The sequence below is a fragment of the Seriola lalandi genome, unplaced genomic scaffold (genome assembly GCF_002814215.2).
Source record: "Seriola lalandi dorsalis isolate HSWRI2012SDOR001 ecotype SW California unplaced genomic scaffold, Sedor1 jcf7180002054735, whole genome shotgun sequence".
Taxonomy (NCBI): Eukaryota; Metazoa; Chordata; class Actinopteri; order Carangiformes; family Carangidae; genus Seriola; species Seriola lalandi.
Window position 1 is genome coordinate 399,829 of NW_019525288.1, and position 27,775 is coordinate 427,603.

A 27,775-nucleotide genomic window follows, 5' to 3' on the forward strand; every position below is an offset into this window, starting at 1 on the left:
AGGCTTGTTTTTGAAATTATTGGCGCTTGTCGTGCTAGCTATGAACATTTATAAGCTTGGCTAGCAAATTTATTTTCCTAACACGAACGACTTGTTTCTCATTGGAAAACGTTACCGTGCTAATGAACCGAAAAACGACGGTTACTGACTAAAAGGTAAGACATAATAATAATCCCCACAACGTGTAACCGACATGAAGACGCTAACTTACCGTTGGAAATTGTGTGAGAGCTAGCTAGCAGGCGTTAGCCAACCCTGCCAAGTTAACCCCTTCACATTTCCCTTAAAGCTTTAAGATTGTTATTTTTTCTTTTGTCTTCTTTTTTAAACCATTTGACAGCTTTCTATAACGTGTCAGCTTCGTCTAGGTCTTCACTGAAGCGACAGTAGACATTCAAACCTCAGACACCGTTTCAATTAATATGCTAACTTTCTTTTTCTTTGTTTTATTCACATTTCCTCAAAACACAGTCTGGCATAGTTGGTATGTTTGAAAACTAAAGTATTTTGACAAAAGTTTATAATACAGTTGTGTGAGCTACAGCATTGTTAAGCTGCATAACATGAGTTTGTAGTGATTGCCAGACCGGCAGGGTTGGCTTCATATTCAATCCTTTCACCTTTTAAAAGCGTCATATTGCAACATGTGACTCAATTCATATATTTACCGTCTGCTAATATGGTAAACTGCACCTAACTAACAGTAAAACAATAACTTGTATCTAACCTCTATCGTGACTTGAGAGGTACTAGTCCTTAACTGTTAGACAAGATGTATAATGTCATTATTAAGCCTCGTTGTTTAAACGTAACGGTAGATTTGCTTATCTGATTTTAAAAGGAGAGAAACTGACTCCCAGCCACTGTAACGTTTGTCCATTCGTTTTCTTGTAATCAGCAGAAAAGAAGCATGGAAATCATAGTTATCTATGCAGTGATAGGGAAGAACACACAAACATGGCACACCCAGTCTGAACATGTGTGATTTGTGTACACTTAGTTGCCAGTTTATTAGGTACACCTGGCACAAACAAATGCTCTTTTATACAACAGAACAAAAATAATACGCAAACCACTTTTTACCAAAGACAAAATATTTTATGACATATATTAGAAGATTGTGTGTGTCACAATACAAAACAAAATAATCAACATTGTACTAGGATTTATTGCAGGACTGTTGTATTAAAATACATCTCCCACCCCTCATAGAGGACATTTGTGGTTTACAGTAATGTAATGCTGACCTGCACTAACAAAATTTTTGAAACCATGCCCTACACAACCTGTAAAACAGCGAAACGTGCCTGCTTGGTTATGTGATGTGTTGAGATTTTGTTATTACCTGCAATGTCATTAAGGAGAAGCTGAGACAAACCTTTCAGGGAGGCGAATTAGTGACTTAAGTTATTCAAGTCAATTTTAATACACCTGTCTCCTGTCCATTTTCCCCAGTTCCTCTCTTGGTTTGAGTGATTTAATCAGGATTAAACATTACATTGGTGTTTTCATTTTATAATGTGGGAAATGCAGTTAACCCTATTCTTTTGTTTTGCAGCAACACGTCAGTTGATGCAGGGTGACCACAATGGCAAGTAATGTGTGCAGCCATGTAAAGGTGGTTGTTCGAGTGAGGCCAACCAATGACAGGGAGAAGCGTGAAAACTGTCGAAATGTGGTCCAGGTTGTTGATAACCACATGCTCATATTTGACCCCAAAGAAGAGGACATGTCATGTTTTGGGTCACAAAGAGTACGAAACAGAAACATCAACAAAAGGGCTAACAAAGATCTCAAGTTTGTTTTCGACCATGTTTTCAATGAGAACTCTACCCAAGTTGACATCTTTGAGAACACCACTAAAGTTGTGTTGGATGGTGTGATGAATGGATTTAACTGCACAGGTAACATGAATATATGCAAGCAGTGTGTTAAAACTAGAAATATAAAAAAACTATATAGAAGTTTTGCCTTCCCTCGCAATTTTCTGCAGATTCGACAGAAAGGAGAGATGATGTGACACTTAATTTTCTGCATTTATTGTTTGTTGCGCCTTTCCAGTGACCGAGCTTTGACTGTATACAGTCACTAGCTTCACAACAAAAGCAGCTACTCTGCCTGACTGTGGTGGTTGAAGCTGTGGCTGTGATATGGTTATTGCTCGTAGTACAGCTGTATTTGTGGTTGTATTGCTGGTGCTAAGGATAAGGCTACGTAGCTGTACTGTACTTTACCCTCTTTACTGCTACTATTAACATCAGCAACGAAAGCATTGTTGAGCCACATGGGATTTGAACACATGGTGCTTCTATCACACATGATAGATGTTTTACCAATACACCACAGGAGTTAAAGAACATAGCAGCTTCATTACAGTCTTCAGCCACCACAACTATGTCAGTTCAGTGAATACAAACAACTCCTAGCGACAACAGCAGCCAGTTATAGATCTAGGTTAACTAGCTCTGTAGCTCTGCTAGTTATCTATCTCACTCAAATTTAGCTTACCATTATTGATATAAATGGTCCATCATAAAGGTAGGATTTATTGCAGGACTGTTGTATTACCCCTCATTAGTTTTAGCTTCCTCATAAACTTGCAACTGAGAGTATAGTGGACACAAAATGTTTACCACTTAGCTTATCTTGATTGAATTGTACTGTGTATACAAAATTTTTTGAATTGTATTTGTTTCATTGGTGTGAGTTTAAAGCTTGTCATTTTGATGGGGTTGAGACCGTATTACATAATGTAAGCCCACTGTCAAATCTAGGCTGATCAGAACATAATTCTAATCAATTAAGCTCATTTAAGCATGATAAGCACAGCTTTTCTGGGCCCCATTTCAAAAGGTATATTTGATGCTTTCATTTTGTCATATTCCAAGTTTTCACATTAGAGTTTGTGGTTGTGTTGTATCCAAAGCTTGTTTAAAGTTTAATGTTGCGATAAGCGTTCATATAATACAGTGTATATGCTTTACTTTAAAGAGATGTCATTCAGTTGTTTTTGATTAAATTGTTTTTCAATTGCAGTGTTTGCTTACGGTGCTACCGGAGCAGGCAAGACACATACAATGTTAGGTTCACAAGATGACCCCGGGGTCATGTATCGTACCATGAAAGAGTTGTTCAAACGCATGGATGATGCCAAGGAGGAGAAGGTGTTTACTGTTGCATTCTCATATCTTGAGGTGAATATTTTACTTTTTTATTGTTTTTTTTGTTTTGTTTTTTTTTTCAGTTTGTTTTCTTGTTGTCATCTGTATTAGTGCATAACCTGTGCATTTTTGTGTTAATGTGATCCTCAGACTTTGAAAGGTTTCAGCTGCAATATTCTTTGAAAGTTGAACCACATTGCTTTTGTCTAAAGGCACTGCAGCATTTACACATTGCTTTATTGGCTTTGAAACATCACTGTTAACTCTGTGTGTTAACCCATACAGAGCCTTAACCTCACCATACATGTTTATTTTGGCAAATCTTTTTGGTTGATTTTAATGGATTTGCCACTGATCACCATTTATATTTGTTTGTTTGTTTACAGGTTTACAACGAACAGATCAGAGACTTGTTGGCTAATGTAGGCCCTCTTGCAGTGAGAGAAGACAGTTCTAAAGGAGTGGTTGTGCAGGGCCTCACACTACATCAGGTTAGTAGCAGCATGTATCATACACATTCCCCCTAGCATCATAGAGCTTATTAAAGGTAAATACCGGTGTCACTGCAAAGTCAATTTATTACACTCAATCTAATTTCGATTTCCCTTAATTGTTTTTGCAATACATAATGTAATGTTTTTAATTAGAAAATCATATTTTCTAAGTCAGTAGAGGTTGTATAAGAATAAATGATAAGAATTGTGCACCCTGCAAGCATTGATATTTAAAAATGCACTTTCTGTGGTAAGACATTACAAGAAATGATGTGAGGGAGATACCATTTAGGAAAACAATTTTCTCAAGCAACTTCCTTTCTCTTAATGAATTGGTAAAAAATTTAAAGGTTGTGTGGACATGGTTATTTTCTCAAACAAAATGATTAAATTAGCCAATAAATAGTTATTTCTAAAACTCAATTACTGTTCTATTTAACTAGGTTACATATACAAACTATTTAATGTTGAGCCCCCTCACTGTTCTGTTGTTTTTGTGTTCAAGTGCCCTGCAGTGGTCCTTTTACTGGCTCACGAACCATCTGTATGTGTATGTAATCTTTTTCTCTTTTTTCTTTCTCTCTATACAGCCCAAATCTGCAGAGCACATCCTTGAGGCTTTGGATTCTGGCAATCGAAACAGGACGCAACACCCCACTGATATGAATGCCACCTCTTCCCGGTCCCACGCTGTATTTCAGGTATATCAATCCAATCTTATTGAAATCCCAAAGGACAATTAGGTTGTAGCATGATGTCATGACTTAAAATAATAAAACAATATAGAATAGACAATAATTATCAAAGTAAGAAACATAAATGCAAACGCTGAACTTTAAAGTGTTTCTACTCAATTTCAAGGATGCTGTTACTAATATCTTCAGTTTATGAGATAATAAGAATTTAAAATACCTTGTTTCACTACAAACATCTAACAATGCATATTAAATTGAAAATTTTGTGTTATTTTTTTCAGATTTATTTGAGACAGCAGGACAAAACCGCCAGCCTCAATCCTAATGTCTGCGTTGCCAAAATGAGCCTGATTGATCTGGCAGGGTCAGAGAGAGCCAGTGCCACCAACGCGAAGGGTGCACGTTTGCGGGAAGGTGCTAACATCAATCGCTCACTCCTTGCCCTAGGAAATGTTATCAATGCTCTTGCTGACCCAAAGGTGAGTTTATATTACCCTACATATTCTGAACATAACATAGAGGGCTGGAAAAGTAACCCAACAGTTTTTTGGATAAATGTGAAAACTTACCAGTGTTCTAAACAGAGCAAAAAGTAGGTGCTGCGGTTTCTGGTGCACTCCATGCGCAAGCTGCAGGGTTATTATTTTCCATGTACTAAAGAAGCCCCATCATACAAAATAATGGAAATAAAATACAGAACAGGAATTGAATTAACCAGAGTAATATCAATTAATATTTTCATGAATGGTGGTTATGTCAATGTAATTTTGGCATTAGGTCCAATGATTGCTCTGGTCATAAAATAGTCAAACAATATCCGTCAACAGTTTACATGTGCAGCCATTGTTGTGAATATTGTTCACATTTCCCAAGAACATTATGCTCCAGTACCAGGTTGCCACCCCTTCCAAAAAACCTTTAAAAGTTTGGACTTGTTCTCTAGTAATAGAGAAATCACTAGAAAAGAGAAACTGGAAAATATGGTCTCCCTTTAAATATTTAACAGTGTTTCACATTTTCTGTTGGCTTGGAGCAATCTCACATGTGTCAATGACAGCTGGAAATTCAAATTAGGAATCTGTTAACAAAAGAGTTAACATTCAAACAGTGTTGTGTGCTTGTTGAAACATTCAGAATCTTGAATTTTGAATGCACAGAAGACACCCCCTGGTTAGCAAAGACAGCTGCACACAGTGGTATCTGTCAGACTAGAAAGTGAACAAAGTGGTTGGTTTGCTTGGTAACAAACGAAACACTACTCTGCCTAAAATTAGTTAGAATGATGCTTTACTCAGAAGCTTTTGAAATAATGATATACAGCAATTAACAAATAAGATAAAGTCAAACCGAGATTCATCAGTTTGAACCAACAAAAGTAATGAAATACACACTAACATTTAATAAATTAATAATTAGTCAGACTTCAAAAGAAAATTGCAAAGAAAAAAAAAACATGAGATACAGTCTGGTGGGTATAGTTTAGATAAAGAATCTTGGATTCTGTGTCGTCTACATTGTTGTATTGTAGTTTAGGTTGACTAGGTATGGGCTGTAGGTTTTTATGTTATGTTTCAGGTATAAGCAGTGCTGCCACTAAACAGTAGTTGAGAGTTTTATGTCCCGTGCCAAGTTACAAGCAAAGCAGTAAAATGCAAAGAAAAGTGAGATATTATAAAAAATAAATAAATAAATAAAAGTTTGCATATGATGAGAAATATCGTAATATTCGATATTATCAAATTCGATATTAATGAATATTACCCTGAACCAAGGTCTGGCATTACTCTCTTCACTCAATCAAACTACAGATGTTAATACCATGTATACAGATAATCTGACAAAAAATGTTTATAATAGTATACTGTCATTCTCACAGTTATAGGTCCTTTAAAATGTATTACATTGAATGTGTCCAGAGATAGGCACTCGTACATTGCATTGCAGATACAGTGTTCAAATGCAATGAATGTGCATTTTACACACACATCACAAACTACTAGCAGATGAAATGTTTTGTATTTAGTATCGGTCTTATGCTAGTATTCTTCTTTTCAAGAAATCATCAGTAAATATAGATGTTCTTAAGATTATTATGGTTATAGGTATATTAAGTTGACCACAAGCCTCCATATAAAACAGAGCCTGGGAAGTGGAGAGTCAACTGAGTATTTGGGTATTATTTCATTCAAGTTGCATACATTAACCTGTCAAGCAGTCTTCTCATTTTACACACGCGTCTCAAAGGATGAGGCGCAAGCGGGCACCATGCATTTAGGAAGTGCTGTGCAAATGTACCACAGCCATGTTGAAATTTGATCCTTCTTCAACAGGTTACTTCAATCTTGGGTTAAAACTGTGTTCTTTCATGGACACCGTCCAGTTACTGTTAGACCCTGTTCACCATTCTTGAGTGTTGCAGTTGTGGACTCAAGAGTAGTTTGATCTGCTCAGGCTACAACGCCCACCACTAATCCCCACTCCTTCTCCACCCTAGCGCCATGGTTATTGGTGCTCCAGTGTTCACTGTTGGCAGACAAGGAATTCATGTTGTGGCCATTGTTTACAGGAAAGAATGTCCCCACTTGTGTCTGGGCTGACATGCCTTTCGTTTGAGTGAGAAGAATGCCTGCTACTTCTGTTTGGGCTGTTCAGTATGTCATCTTCATGCTATGCTGCACAGAGGTTTTTGTTGTAAGTTGTTTGCCTTAGGCAATGTCCAAGCTAATGCAGATACATTTTATGACACATCCTTTCTCTCCATGTTGGCCTTCCATCCACACAAAGCCAGTGTTTCCCACCCACAAAAATGGGGCTTTCTGAAAATGTTGTAAAAAGTGGATACATTTGATATTGACAATCTGACTTAATGCTTTTTGAAAATGCCGATATGTGGTTGCCAACATTTTTAGACATGGCTCCTTGCAGCAATGTTAAGAAGAAGCAAGCTTTCTGTCATCTGTCATCAACCTGCCTCAGTAAAATCACCCAAAAAGGGTTACATTATTTTGTATGTGTTATAAATGTAACCACAGAACTGTGTTTGTCAAATCTTTGTTTGACTAATGGAGTCAAAACGAACATTTGAATAGTGAAATATGTTTGTTTACGTTTACAAACAGACTTCGCTAAAAGAATATGTTTGAATGCCTGCTCTTATTAAGAAAGGAGCTTTTCCAAATTGGCACAGCTATCCTGCAACTCCCTGGACCTGACATGAACTATAACTAGGGTTTTGAGTCTAGATGTAGGCTTAGGGTTTTTCCAGGGAGAAATGCAGGCACAGCTGCGAACCCCAAAACAGATCATTTTACACTCCTTTGTTGCTTAACTTTAATTTGACTTTCTGCAATCGCAACGCTCATGAGATTGTGACTCGTCTAAGCAGCTGTAGTTTACCTAATGCCATTATTACAGACTGAACGGTTACGACAAACCAGCTGCAGAGAGACTCCAGTGTAGTACTGTGGATGGATGGTCCCTGTTTGAAATCTAAAATGAACACTCCATATTGAATTTTGTTCCCCTTTAGGTTTATTGGTCCCCACCAAACAGTGTAATGTGACTAAGCTTCTCTTGTGGAGCTTGTCCAGATGGAGAATGCATATTAAGGCACATCTGACATGTGTGCTCCTCTGCATACCACAGAAACTTTTTATTTCTTTCATTTTGATTTGTGTCATGTTTCAGAAGAGGTGGATTCCCAGAATCTGTATTTGTTCCTTTCCTTTTTTATTTGATGTATTTTTCTAAGTAAATGGAATCCTGAGAGTTTTTCATATTTTCTGAGTTGCTTGCTTGTGTACACTTTAAGTGGACCCAAATATCCAAAATGGTCTTATTTCTTGGGCTAATGTCAACTGTTCTCGTTTGTTTCAGAGTAAAAAAGCTCACATACCGTACAGGGACAGCAAGCTGACACGGATACTTAAAGATTCCTTGGGAGGCAACTGCAGGACGGTCATGATTGCCAACGTTAGCCCCTCATCCAAGTCATATGATGACACCCACAACACACTTAAATATGCCAACAGGGCCAAAGAGATTAAGTCCTCGGTTCGTATTAAAGTTTTTCATATTGCTTTATAACTGTTAATTGTAAAATAACTGCTCTGATTCTCACGCTATAAATGTATGAATTCCTTTTAAATCATTACACTTTCTCTCTACCCTTACCTATCAGCTGAAGAGTAATGTTGTAAGCCTGGACAGTCACATTGGCCAGTACGCAGTGATATGTGAGAAGCAACGGCAAGAGGTAACATGAAACAACCAACACTACCATGCTGAGTAAAAAAAAAAAAAAAAATCCAGAAAATCTGGAAAATTGTCATACTTAAAATTCTTTTCTGACATTTATTCAAATGTTCTATTGCATTTCTAAAGATTCTACAGTTGAAGCAGAAACTAAAGGAATATGAGGAGAAGAACATGGTGCTTGGGAATTCTAACATTAACTCTTCCCAGAAACAAGCAGAGTTCAAAAGGTAAGCATGCACATGAGTGTGATTCAGTGTGTAATCCAACACATAACAGTACTTGCCTCTTTATGTGTCATAAATCCTTTTAATCGTTAACATTGTAATTGGAATACAGGCACTGATTGCAGGCAGACAGACCTGCATTTGCAAGCATATTACACAGTGATGATAAATCCATGAGACCAGTGGTTTTTACAAGTGATACTATTGCTTTAGATCCATTATAATTTATAATGAAGTAGATCAAGTGACGTAAAGTATAATTAAGCATGCTGGTCTAGGTTGTAGAATCAAGAATGATATTTCAAAACCAAATACTATGTGTCTTTATCTATTTATTTATTGCCTTTTATTGGTGCATGAAATATTCCAATTTAGCAATGGGGTTTTATCAGCTGAGCTAGTCCCTATAGCAAGCGTATTGGTTAATAACTACCTACTTTCACATTAAGAAGACACACGTGAGTTTATATGCTGACAGTGGCAGTCAGTACTTTTCTGTGGCATGTTTGAAAGAGCTCTTTTGAATCAACCAGTGCAGCCCAAATCATTGGATTTAAACTGTTGAAAAATGGGTAGAACTGGGGTCTGTGGTGTTAATTCTCAGTGGGATCAGCAGAACTAGCATCACTTTTAGATCATATTGGGTAGCTGTCTCTGAGTTTAATTCAGTGTTTTTAGTTAAACATATGGCTTAAGAGAGGTAACAGGCATAAACTTGCCGTTTTGTGTAGACATTGGTTGTGCAATTCTTCACACATATATACATATACAATGGGGTCAAAAAGTCTGAGACCACTTTTACATTAACTTCAACTGGAAAGTGCTCTCAGACTTTTGGACCCCACTGTACATATATTTAGAGTATTGACTTATAATAAAGCCAGTTCAATTTAGATAAGATGCATTTGAATACTAAAAATACTCATATCTCAGTTTCCCTTTAACAGTCATGTAGTTTTATGTAGTTGTTGTTATATCATGACCTATCATTTGACAATCAGTGAATTTTCTTACACTTGTGTAGGTCATTGTTGTAGCAGACTAATCAAAGTAGCTACCAAATTTTTCCATCTCTTCCTGGGGGTCCTCAAAGCATTCCCAGGCCAATTGGGATATATAATCCCTCCCGTGTACTGTGGGTCTGCCTCTGGGTCTCCTCCCAGCTGGACGTGCCTGAAATATCTCCGCAGGGAGGCGTCCATGTCGAATCCTAATCAGATACCCCAACCTCCTGAACTGATTCCTTTCAATGTAAAGGACCAGTGGTTCTACTTCAGTGTCTTTCTGGATGTTTGAACCCCTCAGTCTGCCCCTGAGGGGCTTAAGCACCCTGTGAAGAAAACTCATTTTGGCTTTTTGTGTCCGTGATCTTGTTCCTTTGGTCGGTGCCCAGAGCTCACGACAGTCTGGTGCAACACCTGTGTTAGTTCCTATTACATACCAATTCACCATATATATAAAGCCAAAGCAGTTCTGCGTGCTTTGATCAGTAACACAGTGTCACTGTAGATATCATTAGTTGAAAATGCCAGGTGCTGTTCATTTATTTGTTTGTGCTGCCATGCGCACACACTGACAACACAGTGCATTAGTGGAGTTTTTGACAGCTGACCTACCCAGAGTATACTGGAAGTAGTACAAGTGCAAATGCTGCTAAATTGCTAATAAAAGCCTTGATCAGTTCCCATACCTTGTGGAAATCAGCTCACACCATCCTTAATTTACCTGATTGTTTGTGTTACAAGTTATGTGTTACTCCCATGAAATGGGTACTTGAACCTCCTGGAAAACTGTTACTTCCTGGAAAACCATGCATCTTCAGTGATGACCTAATGGACCAGCGGGTATAACAAAAGTCTGGTCAATCAAAAAACTCATCACAGTTGTTTTTCAGCATTCTCTTCATCTTTCTATCAAATTAAACTGCCTTTCTCTCCATAACATTGGTATTTCACCAATGTGGACTTTTTTCCCCACATTTTCTCCTGATATGTACTAGACTCAATGGACCTGTACAGAGCAGCTGCTTATGGAAAATATTGATAAACAGTGTGTCAGTAATTAATTGAATTTACAGACAAATTAAGGTCACGGAGCAGTACTCTAGCTTTAAATTCAAAATAAGTAACCTTTGTTCTTCCTTTTCCTTTTTGTTGTACATTTGTATGTACATTACTGCCATGTCCCTGTTAGGGCTGGATATCGCTGCTGATCTCCTTGTTTGTTTTCAATTCACAAAGTCCAGAAATAATCTTAATTTGATTCAGTACTTGATTCAGTTACATCAGATAAATACCAATGTTGCATGAAAGGCTTCTCAGAATTTATCCTGGGAGCTCACATTTCTTCTGCATTCTACAAGTGTGCAAAACTGTTCTTTCTTTAAGATGAAATTGTGCAGAGTGCACATTATAGACTCAATTACAAACATATTTTCCAGTTATAGAAATAAAATTATTTTCTTTGGAAACTGCAAAATGACAAAAACATGGTCCATCAATACTTTTTAGGCATATATTTGTATAAAAAACCTTCAACACTTACAAAAGCATCATCATTCTGCATATCTTGTACAGCTAAACATGGACTGTCAGTATCAGATGCATCAACTGAGTACAGCACGTCCACTTTAATTATCACTTTGAGCACAGACTGGGCAGAAACTGAAAGTCTGCCCACTAATTCATCTGCATTGTTTGTGTTGACAACACATCAGCCTGATATCTGCAGACAGCTGGTTAGCTAGTATTAGCTACCCCGCTACCAGTGTCTGTCTGTGTCTTAGATGCCATCTCTAGATTCCTGTAAACTGCAGCGGTTCTCATTGACTATTTATTCATGTCACAATTTATGAGACTGCCATGACTCAAGGTGGCCAGCTATCATCTAAATTTCTTTTTAGCTTAACCTTTTTTGCACTTTGTAATAACTTGATTTCCACAAAATAAAAGATCCATCTCTGGACTGTAAGAAGTGATATGAAATCATTAAAATGAAAATTACGGCTAATCGTAAAATCTATATATTTATCCAGTCCTAGTCTATGGATACATTTTATTTGTCTTTAATTGAAACAGGATGACACACTTCAAACATTACTCTCGGCTGAGCACTGCTGTTTTTCAATCTAGCTATCTAATCAGGGGCTGTTTTACTTCTTGGATTAAAAACCAGATGTGCTTTGAGGCTCAAGGATTAGGCTGAAAAGCCGATGGTGTTGGCAGTTTTGTGATTGGGGGGAAAAAATGCTAATTAAAGTTAGAGCATCCCCATTTTAATTTTTTTTTTTAATCTGCCATAAATATACAGTAGGTACTTGTGTATAAAGGTATACTAGTTCTTGATAAAACTGATATAATCAACATTAGCTTAACTATCAGATTTTTTTTTTTTTTCTTCTTTTTAGATGTGGAGTTTTCATTTTGATAATGACAGCTGTGTATTTTTAATTCAAATGATATATACGCATTTATTTCTTCTACATAAATCAGATCAATCATATCCCGTCTAGTCATCTTGAAGGCATACAGTGGCATCTGTCGGGGTATTTGGGTTGGGGGCGGGGGACACAGAAAAGCTGAATGAGTCTCACTCCCACACATTTCATTCACTGGCATCAGAATTCACAACTCGCACAGTGAGCAGCTCTGAATAGAGGCTGCACGCTTCTCACACTATTAAAAATTCAGCAGTCTAGCAAGGCCACGACGTCTCCTACGTCACTGGAGTTACATTGAAGAGTGCAGTCACATCTCAGCGACAGCTCTCCAGTCTTATTTACCTGCATGCCTTTCCTGTCTCTCCTCCTGCTTTAACTCAACTAGACAGCCACTTGCATTCAATCTGGATATCACCTAAATTCTGTTCCAGGAATACATGTATACATCATATAGCTAAGAATATCTTTCTAGCTCAATTGAAACAGAATAGGCATCTTGTGGAAGCTCTAGATTATATTAATAGCCTGATTTAATAATTGACTTTAACCTAAAAGCATCATTAATTCATTTTGGTAAATAATATTAGTCATGCAAACATTTGATGTAATTAATTGGTATACTTTTACGTCATCGTAATTAGTTGTATTACTGTATTTAAATGTTTTTAAACTGGTTCAAATGTGTTGATAAAACTATTAAATATCTCACTATCTATTTAGGAAGTGTTAAATACTTGAACTTGAATAAGTGGGTTCTAAGAGCTCTTGGCACAGCAATAAATTAAATTTGCTCCTTACATGTGGCACGGGATCTTCTAATCACATCTGGCTTGAATCCCTGTGGTGATGGTGATGTTTTATTGGATTGCATTATACTAAAAGGTGTTTCTAATATTGTGTCCCCCTCATGTACGTGAATCAGAGTGGACATAACAAAAGAAAACCTTTCAGTATAATACAGACCAAAACAACATGACTACAGCCTCAAAAATGACCAGAGTTGAATGACTGCCTCTCTGACAGCACAAGCAAAAAGTGAGTCTTTTAACCATAAGATTTAGAAATATATTTACATAAAGTTGTTTTGTGACAGTTTGGCCCATATTTAAATCATAGATTGTTCATTTAACTGTAAAAAGGTTGGGAATGCAATAACATGCTTATTGATTTTATGAAAATAAATACCCAAAGTGATTTTGAGACCATTTATATTACTTGAAAAGTTTGATATTAATTTTCTTTTAGGTTCAAATTTCCTAATGCAGCCTTTTATAAGGCAAATCTTGTAACATTTGAACATCACTCTTTTCTCCCTCTCTCGCTCACTCTCTCTCTAGGGTATCAGAAGCTCTGCAGCGAATCTTCTCGAGTCGGGCCGAAATCAGGAGAGAACAGCTGGATCTGGAGAGACAATTGAAGGAGAATGAGCTGCGCCAGCGCTACAGTGAGGAGGACAACCTGCAGATCCAATATTTCTGTGCCAAAGAAAAGACTGAGAAGGTAGCTGATGCTTACACTGCTATCCACAGATTCCACCATCCCCGCAGAAAAACAGCTGCTGAGTCATCGTTTCACCTCTCTGTTCTCCATAGTTGTCTTAGCCTCTCATTTACGCCACTAAAGGACAGGGTCACTGCTCCCCAGTTCCTGGCTCTTCTCTGCTATTTGAGTGTTAGTCCCTATGCAATTTAAAGTATAAAAAGTGAATTCTCTGGAATTTTGGTACCAAACTTTGCAGAATGGTCCAACCTTACCCAAAAACAAACTAAGTGTGGGAGTAATTTTCTGAGAGCGGTGCTAAATAATCTGCCTTCATTTTAAAATGTTTATCTGAAATCCTGAATCTTGAGATAAATTGTTTCAGACTTACCTCTCCAACAATGAATTCTTAGCAAACAGAAAAGAATTTAATTTAATCGATATTGCTAGACTGGTTGTCATGTTGCGTTTTGCATCTATAATTACTGTTATTTAGATCACATATATAGTTGATAATATGCATTACTAATACTAGCACAAACAATAGCTGATTCACAATATCACCTATATGACCTTTTGTTATTGCTTTCAATAGGCTACTTGTAAGCATGAGCGGAAGACTGCCAGCTTACGTACTCAGCAGCAACACATTTGTAAACGTTTGAAGGAGGCAGAAACACATTTCTTGGACAATGACGGCTGGCTTCATCGTGTTGAGAATGAGATGAAGCTGCTAAAGTCAAATGATCAGACTTCAGAGGTAAGTGGAACTTATTGACCATTTCACATTAATCAGTGTTGAAATACAGCGCAATTGTCTGAAAATTTTGCATTTTTTGTTGTGACAGACACATTTTGTAAATTGATAGTAAATAGACTGTTTAACTTTCATCTTTTAACAACTGCATGTAGAATCAAAATATATATATATATATATATATATATATATATATATATATATATATAAAATTATAATATCGTCATTCTTGATGATTTTGCCTAATTGAAATTGTTGTAGCCATGTTTTCACAATTTCCCGCAACACTTTGCACTGACATTGTTGATGAAGTAGTTAAATTCGTGTCATACAAGTAGAGGCAAACAGTGAGTAAAACAGGACAATTTTAATGTACAGAGTTAAAGTAAGAATTGAGCATGATTTAAATATAGAGAAAAACTTTACAATGTGGTTACATCCATGAAAACTCATTGCTTGTAATTGTATTTAGTTTTTATTTATTTTATTTATTTATTTTGTTTGTTTGTTTGTTTGTTTATTTTGGAAGGTAGGCTGTGCCTCCACTGGTGTTGTGACAGTCTTTGTTTTCTTCCCATCTGTTCTCCCAGTAATTAGAACCGTGCTCATTTTATTTCTTCAGCTCACTCGTGGATCACTGAAGAGAATAAATCAATACCCTTTACTCATCCCTCACACAGCAGCCAGTTACCTAAAACCATGTCCATGTTATTTTTTTCTTCTTTATCCTTTCTTCCAGGAACTGACCCAGAACTATGACGCACCCACCGGTCAAATGTTCTCTCTGCTGTTGTTTCATAGTTTCTTTACGTCAGAGTGTTTTTTTCTTTTCTCCCCTCCCTTACCCTGAGCAGACAGCTGATGAAACAGTGATGAAAACAGAACTTTGTATCTTATCTCTACTATACTGACCCCTAACCACCTTTTGTTTCTTCTAATTCTGCCCACCAGAGTGCTAATTCAATATGCTGATATGTTAAAGGCTATCATTTCTTCTCTCTGACCTCGCTTCTCCCACTTGTTCAGGTGTTAGAGAAGGACCTATTTTGCCACAGACTGCAGCTGCAGGTAAATGATCTCCAACAACACATCAATCAGATGGTCAAGCTCACAACACTGCAGGATCAAGAGAACAAGCGCATGCAGAAGTAGGTTGACAATACCTAGAATTAAATTATTACTCATTGCAACTGAAGAACCTGTACTTCACCTCACTCTAACCCAGCAAAACATCTAAATGTAATTTTTCTATTACATTTCAGAATGGTTAACATCTTGTTGCCAGCATATAGTCGACACTACTGTGCATTGCGTGGAGCTGGGCTTGTCACAGCAGCAGATGAGATGGAGAACCATGAACTAGAGCACCTTGTGTTGAGAGAGAGAGGCGTCGTTTGGGCAGACCAGGAGGAGGTGGGGCAGCAACTGAAAGGTGAAGGGACTGGGGTGGAATCACAGAAGACAAATGAGACGGGAAACATCGGGCTCCACGGCGAGTTAGCACCTGTCCTGACTTTCTCACATTTGCTATACCACCAGAGTAGCCCCTGCAGTAAGTTATCATACTATTATCATCTTTTTTTTTCTGTTTTTGTTTATTCAGCATACATTTAGATGGTTTGTTTAGGATAAATTACAAAACTAGTGAATGCTTGCAAAGTTAGGTGTGGCAAATTATGAGCATTTACAGTATTGTCTGACCAACAGTCTAAAACTTGAAAAGTGTTCAATTTATAATCATATAAAAAAAAAAAGAAGAAGAAAACAAAATCAGGAACTGCAATTTGGCAAATATTAGCCAACACTAATTTGACAGTCACACATCAGCCATCAAGCAGTTCTGACTTTTCTGGACAACACACAAAGTTAACTGTGGCCACATGTAACATGTATAAAGCAGGATCTGTAAGAGGTTACCAAACCAAAGCTTGATCTACTCTTGTGATATTATTCAACTGACGGTTAATTCTCTACAAACAACAACAATACAAATATTATGTGGCAGGTTAACATATGAGATTAAAGGCAAGTATACACATATGATGCCCAGATATAAGATCAGTTTTTTGATTGTTTGAAATATATTAGTCAGGTAACTCTATAAGGCCCAGTGTATTTGGCATTAGTCCAGTTCTGGTGTGTATTGTACGACCCATGAGATTGCACAGTTCATTTTTAACTGTCATCTCTGCATGACCTAGCAGCACCAGTCCCTCATGACACATAAGCCATGACAGACAGTGGAGCATGAACCAAAGCTGGCCAACAATACTTAATTACTATGATAGTGTCTGTCATTTGTCAGGCTGTAAACTCTGCAGCTGTGCCTCTCTTCCACAGCTGGTTTGTTTCAGATTATATCTCAATTAGTACCTATTTGAAAGTGTTTTTTGTTGAATTTCAATTAAATTCATTTTCAGTTATACAAAGAATTTGATGACCCCAGAATGTAGATATTAGCGTCAGCTTCCTCTGGGTCAAAGTTTAAAAGATTGCAAGATGTTTTTTGTACACTCCAGGTTGACTCAGTGTTTTGGGAATTCATTATGAATGAAACTGTGAACTGTTTCTTCTGACTTCACATCTATGCCATGTTGCATCATGCTTTGGCTTTTGCTTGAGATTTCATTTTCTTGAACATTTCACAAAAGTCAGATTGACTTTTCTGTAATAAATTACATAATTTGTTTAGCTGATTGAATGTCTCTACAGTCTGCACAATGAAAAGCACTTAAATCATAGCAATTTTAAGTGTTGGGAAATGTTTAACCTTAGCAATTCTTTACATTTATTAAAATGTTAAGTGAATACTGTTGAATGACTTTAAATCTCCAATCAAACAAGTAAAAGCAAAAGAGTAAGGTATCACCTTTTAGACCTTAAGTGATAATGTAACATTTTCAATGACAGAAAACCACATAATAAGGGCTGCTGAAGCTTTTCTAGCTTTCTGTGTTGTTGTAATTGTGATGATGTGTTGATGTTGCTTCTACTTGAATCTCTTTATGATTTTTTTAATTCTCAGGTGCAGAGGGCCACACAAAAAGAACGTCATTGTGCAAAGCTGTTTCATCACCAAAAGGTAAATCTGCTCTCCTCTCTCCCCTGTCTTGCTCACATACTGTAGTCATTAATCTAAAACCCCTGCATCCATGGTAATCCCTCCCACCCCTCAGTTATTCACCTTTTTGCTCTCTCCTTGTCATCTTTCACTCAATCCATCACACTTACGCAAACCCACTTCAAGAGACAATGCTATGTTTTATTGAAGCAGAACACAGAGATCATAAATTTGTTTTTTAATGTGCCATATGAATTTGAAGTTGTTCTTCATATGTACAGACTTTCACTTTGCCATGTTTCTTTTTGTTTGCTGAACATGTTTGTTGCATTTTAGCTAAAAAGAACTTGTTCAGAGTAGTAAAATACACAATAAAAATCAGACATGTAATATAATTAGATTTATAGTTGTGCTGCTGACATTCTATCCCAGCCAAAACTTGAATAATAAAATGACGTGAATACTCACAACCGGTTTTATAGAGGGAAAACAGTACACCAGGAACCTTTGGGGAAATGTAACACAAAAACCTTTGTGAAATATTGCAGTTTAAATTGGCTGTAATGATATTTACTGCAGGTGGTCTACATTTCATTGAAACATATTGTGGGAAATTTAACTTTTGAAGAAAATACTTCTTCCAGATGACCAGAGCTCTTTGAATGGAAATTAAATATGAACGCACCAGGGAGTTTGTCGCCACTGCTATTACATTTCACAGGAACTTATTATAGTAGGTGAATTCTGATAGAGTATTTAGTTTTGGAAGTTTTTTCTGATATGAAAAGCCCTACTTCCTGTATGGTCTGTCCGTTTGACCCATCTTTATATCCTACGAGTCAAGCCAATTGTTTTATTGTTTGTTCCACTTGGTCATTTAGCGTTGTCATAACTGTGCTTTTCTTTGCCAATACATCTATGGTCAACTATTCACACCTGCACACATTCTAACTGTAATACTATGAGGACGTTTTTTTTTTGTTTTGTTTTTTTTACTTAAATGGCCAAAATGTGCCTTCATTCACTTTAATGTACCGTTTGACACACCTACAATAAAACATTGGGTGGATTTGGTATTTGAAAAATGCTAATGAATCATTTTTTCTTTCCACTAATACAATAGTACTTACATTAATCCCTGTTATTAAGAACAAAATTAATCAAGGGCATAAAAATAATATGTTAAATGATAAAATTTAACAGCAGTGGACAGGTGTAAATATTATAGCTAAATGTGCCTAGTGCAAAAAGATTTATGTAAATCTTTTGTCAATAATATATACATAAAATGCATTGTGATTGGTTAATCATCATAGCTCATCCTGCAGCAGCACCTTATGAAATAATTTATTTGTCTAAGCATGCATCCTATTTTCATGCACCATACATGCAAGAATTTTAGAGCCTTAAAAATAGCTTCATATTGAATTAGCATATAGTGATGATCAGTATAATTTATTCAGCCTTTAAATAACTGTCTCGTTGCTGTTTTCCCATTATTGGGAACGTTCAGCCACAGTTTGATCTTTCTAATAAAATCATAACTCTGTGCATCCTCTTCAGTCATGCATTCACTGACTCACACCTGCATCCTTTAAAACCACACTGTCCATCTTAATTTCAGTCTAGAGCTACCAGCCTTAGGTACAGCTTAGTGCATGTTGTGCAGCAGTATTGGATATGCTAAATAACTGGTCAATTGCTGACAAAGTCCAAATTATATACAGTTGAAATGACAGATGTTTTAATAAATAAGGCTTTTATTTAGCATTTCAGAGAAACTGCTCTGATCTTATCCTGATGCTGTTTGTCAGTCCCTTACTGCTTCCTCAGCTCTTAATGGTAGTCACTGCAGCATGTTATGAGAAATAGCTCCACCCTGCAGCTTGCAAAGCCAATCAAATTTCATCGGCTTTAGAAAGGGTTGGGGTTTTGAAAGTGCATTAACTCTTTGTGGACTGCTTAATAATAGCAAATCACACAAAAGTGATCTCTTTGAAGGAACATTTCTCCATCCCACAACTCACTGTTGATTATAACATTTCCACACATGCATTTATAAATAGCTTCACGATTTTTCATTCAGCTTTCTCCCACTGCCCCCGCTATGCTGTTCTTTTTATATCCTATTCGATCTTCCACCCCTCACTTCTCTTTTCTCTATTTTTTCCTCCCTGGATTTTTGCTGTGCCTTTTGCTTCAAACGTCTGTTAGTCTGGCTTTTTCCTCCATTCTACTTTTCTTTCCCTCCTATCCTCAAATGTTTTTCTCTGTGTCTAGCATCTAACCCTCCCAATCCCTCTTGAGCTTCATTCATGAAAATGCAGATCCACAGCAGGGCAGGAAAAAACGTCAACAGACGTAAACTCCCCTGCTCCACCAACCAGAAAAGGCGCACTATAAAAAACAGGCAGCAGCAACCAGGCGACCCTAATTCAGTGCAGCCTCCACCAGAAATAGCAACTCATGCATGTATTAATCCCCTACAAGCCAAAAATATGTGATTGAAGGAACTCTGCTGCCATTTATTGCTGGGAACAACTCCTCTGCCACAGAAAAAGGCTATTTATCACCGTCTCCTCACTTGATGTGCTGTCTGAAGTCTGACTCACATTTTCTAAATATTGCATTTTGATATTTAGGGTAATGTTTAAATCAGTCATTCACCTTTGTATTAAGTGTTCTCACTTCCTTTATGTGCTGGCATTTTTCCTTTTTAGCCCCCTCAATAACCCCCACCACACCTGTGCAGGAAATGCCACGAGTGTAATGAGATCCTAATGTGATGCAGACACTGTGATTCAACCCCATTCTGTTCTGCTGTACAAGTTTTTGTTGCTGTCATTTTTTAAAATTAAGATGGATAGTGTGAAAAAAAATACTGCATAAAATTTCACATACCAATCGGTATGTAAATGTATCATTACATATATATATTTTACTGCTTCAGTTTTAGTGTTTCAAATTAATAGTGCTGAGAGAACCAGACAGGTTCATAATCACTCAGGCTAAACATAGTATATATATAAATATTTTTATTTTATAATTCAGCATTAATCTAAATGCAAGAAGTATTCTGTGTAAACTTCGCATTTTATTACAGCTGTTTTAAAAATGAAATGACCATTTTAGTCCTTTTAGGAATATTCTTTCTTGAAATAATTACTTCTAATTAATGCAAGTTCAACCAATCAATATTCTGTTTGGATTTATTAACTATCTGCTAGCGCTAGCTGTCTGTCATTATGCGATAGATTAGATGATATTTGACTGCTATCTAGCTACAGTATGTGTGATTTTTGACGCCTAAATACAATTGATAGAAGTAAAAGGCTAGAGTTAAGCTGTAAACAAACTACACCACAGTTGCATAAACTTGCAACTTGTAGTTAGATTTAGCATGCTTACCTCTTCGTCTACAAAAGCATTTCCTCCTACAAAGTTAGTAATAGTTTGCAAAAGCGCGAGCACAACGATGCTAGGCGGACTGGTGACTAGATCAGCTTTCATATACAGTGTGATGACATTTAACATCCATGTAAACCTCTGTAGTCTCATTTGGCCACTTGTTGTCTTGTTAGCTGTCAACTGGCCTTTTTTAGGAGATGTAAAAGTTTAAAGAAATCACGATTGGGGTATTTACTGATGTATTTTATGTCATAGAATAAAAGTGAAAATGACATTATAATGTTTTGCAAAAACATTTCTGGCCATTATTCAACGCTGCAACTCAGGATGGGGAGATTGTGACCATATTTCCTGCAATTTGGCTCATTGGCAGAGGCATACAACTGCAAGGCGGGAATTTTAGTTTAAATTGCACCGTGTAGCCTAAGGCTGGCACTTCAGCGCTTATTACAGAATACTGATTGAGTACAGGGGACGGTATCATTTGGAGAGCGATGATTTACTGTTGCCCTGCTTACATTTTATAGTGATTTAATTTGCTTTCACTTTCAAGGCCCTTAGTTATAAACAATTCATTGATAAATAAATTTCAAAGACGGCTGTTTTGAAATAATGTAACATTATGATTTGTTAATTGCTTCTCAAGCACAAAAAATGAGTTAAGCCAAAGTCTTGCATATAGTCTGACAACTGATGACCAAACAGTGATTGTCAAATGCATATTTAGTTGTTAATTGTTTATCAAGTCAGTGCAAGTGGCACAACCTTTCCATGTGTTTACACATGTGGGCCTCCTGTCTTCCTGCAAACCTCATGATGGATGACACTGCAAAATGTTCTGACCTAAAGATAACAGTCAAAATTTCAGTCTGCTTCAACAGCACTGTGTGGGTGTTTTTATCAGCATTGACTGACAGTGCCAGGGACACAAATATAGAAATTTCTAATGTAAAATGACCAAAACTGTTAGAACTTTGCCAGAATTTTTTTTTATGTTCATGTTGGAACCCATCACTCATAGAAAGGAGCTGATTGGGCTTCATTCTTTTTTTTTATTAATGTGCATTGTCAGTTATGTTGAGTTAATTTCATTGCTGCTTTGATTGAACTATTATTGATGGTTTGGATTTTCAGGTGGAAGAAATCAAACAGATATGAAACAGGAACCATGTCCCAGAATGCCCTTCAGGAGAAATCTGGCTGCATCACTGCCACCGCAAAGCCCCCAGATCGTCGCCAGGGCCCAAATGTTTGAGGAGGACGTATTCCCACTCCAGTGCACACCAGAACCTGCTCAAAAAACTGTTCAGGCCCTGCCGCTGAGCTCCACTAGCGCCATGGATCCCAACATGACCTTTGAAGTTCTGGACAATGATGATCAAACTGCAAGTAATGCAACCATCATAATAAGCAGTGGTAGTCCCTGTCAAGCATCAAAGTCCATAGACTTCTCGGGTTACAGCCAACCACTCCAACCTCCCACGGCCAATGAGGGGAACCAGATACCTACCAAAAGGTTAGAAACCAAAAGTCATATAACATCACAATCTAACTGCAGACATACATTTTATCAGTCAAATTGAGAGTGAAAAACTTCAACACCTGGCACAATGTATCAGAACCATTTGTTGCACATTCTTGTCTCCTGTTTACCAAAAGAAAAATATCTCAACATGCACTTTTAAGCTGACTCCTTATCAAAGAGATGCAGAACTATACCAGTGAATAATGTCAGCATTAGGGCTGTCACAATATCAGATTTTAACTCTCATGATTATCATGGCCAGAAAGTCATAATAACTATAGTACCGCGATATCAATAGAAAATTGGGGGAAAATAATAATAATAATAAAACAAACAAATTCACCTTTAACTTTGTTTATTGAATCAGTTCCGTTCCAATTTTAAAAATGATTTTAAAAAAACATGTCTTTGGCTGTCCACTGAGAGTTTCAAAGCAATTGTGTGAAAGATGTCTATGGTGACTATGGTGGCATTCAAAGGTGGTAAATCCCCCAAACATTATTCAAAACAAGACGGACACTAGAGTGCAAATAGTATACGTATTCTCACCAGCAGAATGTTTCCAGACTGGAACATTGGGCCAAGAGGCTTAAGTCAGCTGAGCAGGTCCTTGGTGTCTTCAGCTGGAAGTGGCCAACAAAATAGGACACATTTCAAACTATAGCAGCAGAAAGGATTTGTGTTAGAAAGCTCCTCTGAGCAGAGGAGCCTTCACATTGGCATGTTAAGTGTGTATCATTTTATTTGTTGGACAAATATGTCATTAACCAATGTCAAAATGATATATATATATATATACACACACACACAAATCAAATCGCTTGAAAACATCTGTGCTACCAGTCAAATATATAGAAGTTGTTTTTCCTCAAATACTAAAGCTCAAGGCTAATCCAGACTTTATGGGAGCACTTAGCACCTAGTAACTAAGTTGGTCTGCAACGGACAAGCCAAATCTCAAAGGGAAACTGTTGCATTTAGATAGCAAGAAAAAGCACTACCTTTTGTAAATATTTAGACCAATATATAGGCCATTGTAGATGGTGCTAACAGTGTAAAGATGGAAGCAAATTTAGAGTAAGAGACTCAATGACTTCAAGAAGCTTGGTGCATTAATTTACCCTGGCAACTGTAGAAAATACCTTTTTGGAGCTGCAATGTGGATGAGTGGCAGTTCCCCGGGCAGGGTTCATGCAAAGTGTAGCAGACAAGGACACTAGAGAGAGAAAAGTTTAAAAGTGTCGTGTTCGGGAGAAATGGAAAAGGGAAAAAAAAAAAAAAAACAGCAACTCTAATATAACAAATGTAGAGACCTGGCTAAGTAATAGGTAAAATGTTAATTGCATATGGCTGATTCCAGGTTATGGTCAAAAACATTAAAGGTGATACCGATTTCACCAGGTTGATTTCTTCCCATCATTATGTTGTGCTTTTTGATGGCACCAGCAACTCGGTCACATGGTCAGTTTCCAAAATGTTGGTTCTGTACTGTGCTCATTTTGGGATTGGCTTTGGTGCTTCAATTTATCCACAATTATGTGCTTGTTAATTTAAATCTGAGATCAACAAGTATGGACCTGCTAGAGGATTTAAAGCTCCACACTGATTATAAAGGCTTAAAAGATGTCTAATATAACTTAATGCTAAATCCACCCTTGCATGAGCTGGGAGTGGTAAAATCTGAAACATGCAAGTGTATTTAGGAACATAAGAAGAGGAACACCCAAATCTAAAACACTCATTCACTCATTTTATAACCGGAAACGCCAGTTTCAAAATTATCTGAGCAAAAAAGTAGAGTGCCTGTGCATTGAAGTGAAGCATCGAATATAAAAAGTACACTTTGCTATTGCAAAACAACACAAACAAAATGTTATAGTGATACGTACTCATCTGAATTTGAATACAAAGGGAAATGTTTCTAATTCCTGTGTGACATCCAAACTGTGGAGATGTCACGGTAACATGAACCTTTGCTCTGTAGACAACAGATCCCGTCTTTACAAGAAGTGAGACGAGCCAACCCTACCTACATGGACATGACATCTGCTGCGCAAGGAAAGCGTAAATTTAACCGGTAATGTGCCACTGCCCTTTTCTCTTATATTCATGTAAATTGTCTTATTTAATATACCTGCAGTGTACTTTTTAAGTTGGTTAATGTTTGATTACTCTTTCTATTTTTCTATTATTCCCTGTCTGTTTCCTCGTTTCTGTTTCACTTTAGCAGCATCAGAGAAGAGTTAACACAGGGTCTCTCTGCACCAAAGCGTATAAAGAAAGACCCCTCAGCGGCCCAGAGACCACTCAGAGTGCATCGGTTTGCTGGTAAGTGTGGACACACAAAAAAAAAAACTGCTGAAGAATACATCCACACATTAGCTACAAATTACCTACATAGTCATCATAATTGACACTGCAGTGTCATCATCAAGAGTACACACGTACACCAAATATTAGTTTTATTATTTTAAGCACAACTATAATGATTTTGTTTTCTATGCTTTGGATTAAATTCAAATTCAAACGTTCAAATTGTACCTGCTCCATGTGAGGCATGCTTTTCACTTTATCATTTTGTGAATGAGTACATGAGATACAAAGCTAGCTGTGGGAATGATGTGAATGGATGAAAGTGCCATTTTTGCTCTTTAATCGACACTCAATAATCCGTAATGAGAAAGTGAAAACATGGTTTTAGAAATTTTTGCAGATTTATTATAAATCAAAAACTGAAATCTGGATTGACAGAAGTTTTCAGACCCTTTGCTGTGGCACTCCATATTGTGCCCACATGCATCCTGTTTGCTTTAATTATCTTTGAGATGTGTGTAGAACTTGATTAGAGTTCACCTGTGGCAATCTGAAACGACTGTGCATAGTTTAGAAAATCCCACACCTGTGTATATAAGGTCCCACAAGCAACACATTGTTTGGGGACAAAAACCAAAACATGAAGTCCAAGAAACTCTCTGTAGAGCTCTGTGAAAGAATTCTGTCTCGATAGATCAAGGCAAGGTTATAAAATCATTTTTAACTCTCATAGTGTTCCCAGGAGCACAGTGGTCTCTAACTGTGAAAGGGAAGAAGTTTGGAACCAGATTAGGCTGTCCAGCCAAACTGAGTAACCTGGCATGAAAGGCCTTGGTCAGGGAAGTGACCAAGAACTCAACTGTCATGGCTCTACAGTGCGAGCATTTCACTCACATTGCAAATATAACTAAAAATAGATGCAAACTGAAAAATGTATTTAGGAGCGCCATGTGTGAATAAAAAACAAACAAAAAAAACTTTCTTTCACATCATATCAGTAATTTAAGCTTATAGACTTTGTATTTCTGAACCATGACCTTAAACATTTGTTCAGTATCAACATCGTGATTACTGTCATAAATACATAATTATTAAGTAGGCTAAATACCGAAAGAAATAATTAAAAACCTCAAGTACTTTTTGTATTCAAATAAATTAAATATTTTTGCTTGTTAATGTCTCCTCATATCCCTTTATTGGGGAAAAATACATTATTTGATCAATTTTCATTGCACCCTTAAAGTTCTTTATGAACTCCTTTTTTAGTGTAGGCACACAAGTGCTCTGTGCAAAAATGAGCGTAAAGCCCCAACTCTAACAGAGCTTCAGAAGTCCTCTGCAGAGATGGGAGGATCTGCCGGACAGACCATCTCAACAGCGCTCCCTAAATCATGTCTTTAGATGTCTAGATAGACACCACTTTGGCAAAATCCAAGCAGGCTGTCATATGCCTTTTACTTGAACAGCATTTAAAGGACTCTTGAGAGCATGAGGCAAAAGATTGTCTGATCTGATGTAACAAAATTTGACCCCTTGGGCAGAACAACAAGCACTGTTTCTGGTGAACACCAGGCACTGCTCATCACTTGGCTAATACCATCCCTACAGGGAAGCATGGTGGTGGCAGCATCAAGCTATAGGCGTGCTTTTCCGCAGCAGGGACAGTTAGAGTGGTTAGATGAAAAAAAGCCACATAAAGCGTGGTCCTTGGAAAAAAAACCTGCTCCAAAGTGTACACAACGATTCACCTTTGAGTACGACAATGACCCGAAGCATAAAGCCAATACAAAGCTGGAGTGGCTTCAAGACAAGTCTCAGAACTTCTGTGGAGAGACCTGAAGATGCTTCCCATTTAATCTGACAGAGCTTGAGAGGATCTTCCAGGAAGAATGGGATAAACTGCCCAAATCCAGGTGTGTAAAGCTTGTAGACTTAACCAAGAAGACTCAGAGCTGTAAGTGCTGCCAAAGGGGCTTCTACAAAATACTAAATTAAGGGTCTGAATGCTTTTGTAAATGAAGGATTTGAGTTTTTGATTTTTAATACATTTGCAAAATTGTCTCAAAACATGTTTTCACTTAGTTGTTATGGATTGTTCAGTGTTGATTTGAAAAAATAATATATATATATATATATATATATATATATATATATATATATATAAAATACTGCATGGTATGTCAGTGTCAAAGCTGTGTTCATTCTTGATACTAAGCCTTGTTTGGTGTCTGTACTCAGGTTCAGAGAACAAGCCACGGAGAGTTGTGAGGAGCATTTCTGAGGGAAATCTCAACCTCCTCGAACCTCAGAAATCCAAGTCCATTTTCTATAAAACATCTCAACAGTTCAAACGAGTGACCAAGCGGATGTAAAGCAACATTATGTTCAAATCAGGCCATTTTGCCTTCATAGACATTTTCACTCTCCACCCTTTTCCATCCAGTTCATTTTTAAATATTTTTCTCAAAGTCTAAAAAAAAAAGTGGTATAGTGTAGGTTTCTCCAATGCAAATGCTAATATAATCAGTTCTTATGTTCTTTGATTCAGACTCACACTGTAGTGAAATTTTACTTGACTGTATATAAACATTGTATTGTTATTGGTCATCTGTTTAGACTATTCAAACACTTGTGCGCAAACTGACAGCAAAAAATAAAACATTTCCTGTGGATGCTTTGTGTTTTACATACATTATGCACTATAGCTATTCTCTTAACTATTGATTGGTCTTGTGGGTGACTACATTTCCCAGGGCAGCTATTATGAGAGGCAGAGAGTACATGACCTCAAATAGAGGAATGCCTGCAAAAAAAATAAATCTGCTTTATTCTGAGCTGTTTGTGTTTTAGTTTCTTATTCTATTTTTCTCTTGTACAGTTAATAACATAGGGTTATAGATATTTTATTATAAATTGCCTGTAACAGAATCTGTTTTTCAATAAACTGCCCTCTAAAATTTTA

The 27,775-nt window shown here is 37.0% G+C and overlaps 1 protein-coding gene across 2 annotated transcripts; it reads left to right on the forward strand.

Moving 5' to 3' along the window:
* Positions 1–8: 8 nt before the first annotated feature.
* kif18a (kinesin family member 18A) lies at positions 9–27,775 on the forward strand. 2 transcript variants are annotated; one of them, XM_023424284.2, is made up of 18 exons: positions 9–155; positions 1,559–1,904; positions 3,037–3,194; positions 3,548–3,652; positions 4,246–4,356; positions 4,632–4,829; positions 8,227–8,403; positions 8,531–8,605; positions 8,734–8,834; positions 13,608–13,770; positions 14,345–14,509; positions 15,533–15,654; positions 15,769–16,058; positions 17,532–17,588; positions 22,110–22,491; positions 24,485–24,577; positions 24,728–24,828; positions 27,052–27,775. In XM_023424284.2, exons 2-18 carry the CDS (start codon positions 1,589–1,591, stop codon positions 27,183–27,185), a joined length of 2,748 nt encoding a protein of 915 aa, XP_023280052.1. In that variant the 5' UTR covers positions 9–155; positions 1,559–1,588; the 3' UTR covers positions 27,186–27,775. The 2 variants fall into 2 exon arrangements, with proteins under 2 accessions (XP_023280052.1, XP_023280053.1); XM_023424285.2 differs by having other exon boundaries at positions 24,731–24,828.

Bases quoted from the DNA above. Each gene is read 5' to 3' on its own strand.
- kif18a (XM_023424284.2), top strand. From the start codon at position 1,589: ATGGCAAGTAATGTGTGCAGCCATGTAAAGGTGGTTGTTCGAGTGAGG. The intron at 8,404-8,530 runs GTTCGTATTAAA...CTTACCTATCAG, and splicing joins CCAAAGAGATTAAGTCCTCG to CTGAAGAGTAATGTTGTAAG. The intron at 17,589-22,109 runs GTAAATCTGCTC...TTGGATTTTCAG, and splicing joins AGCTGTTTCATCACCAAAAG to GTGGAAGAAATCAAACAGAT.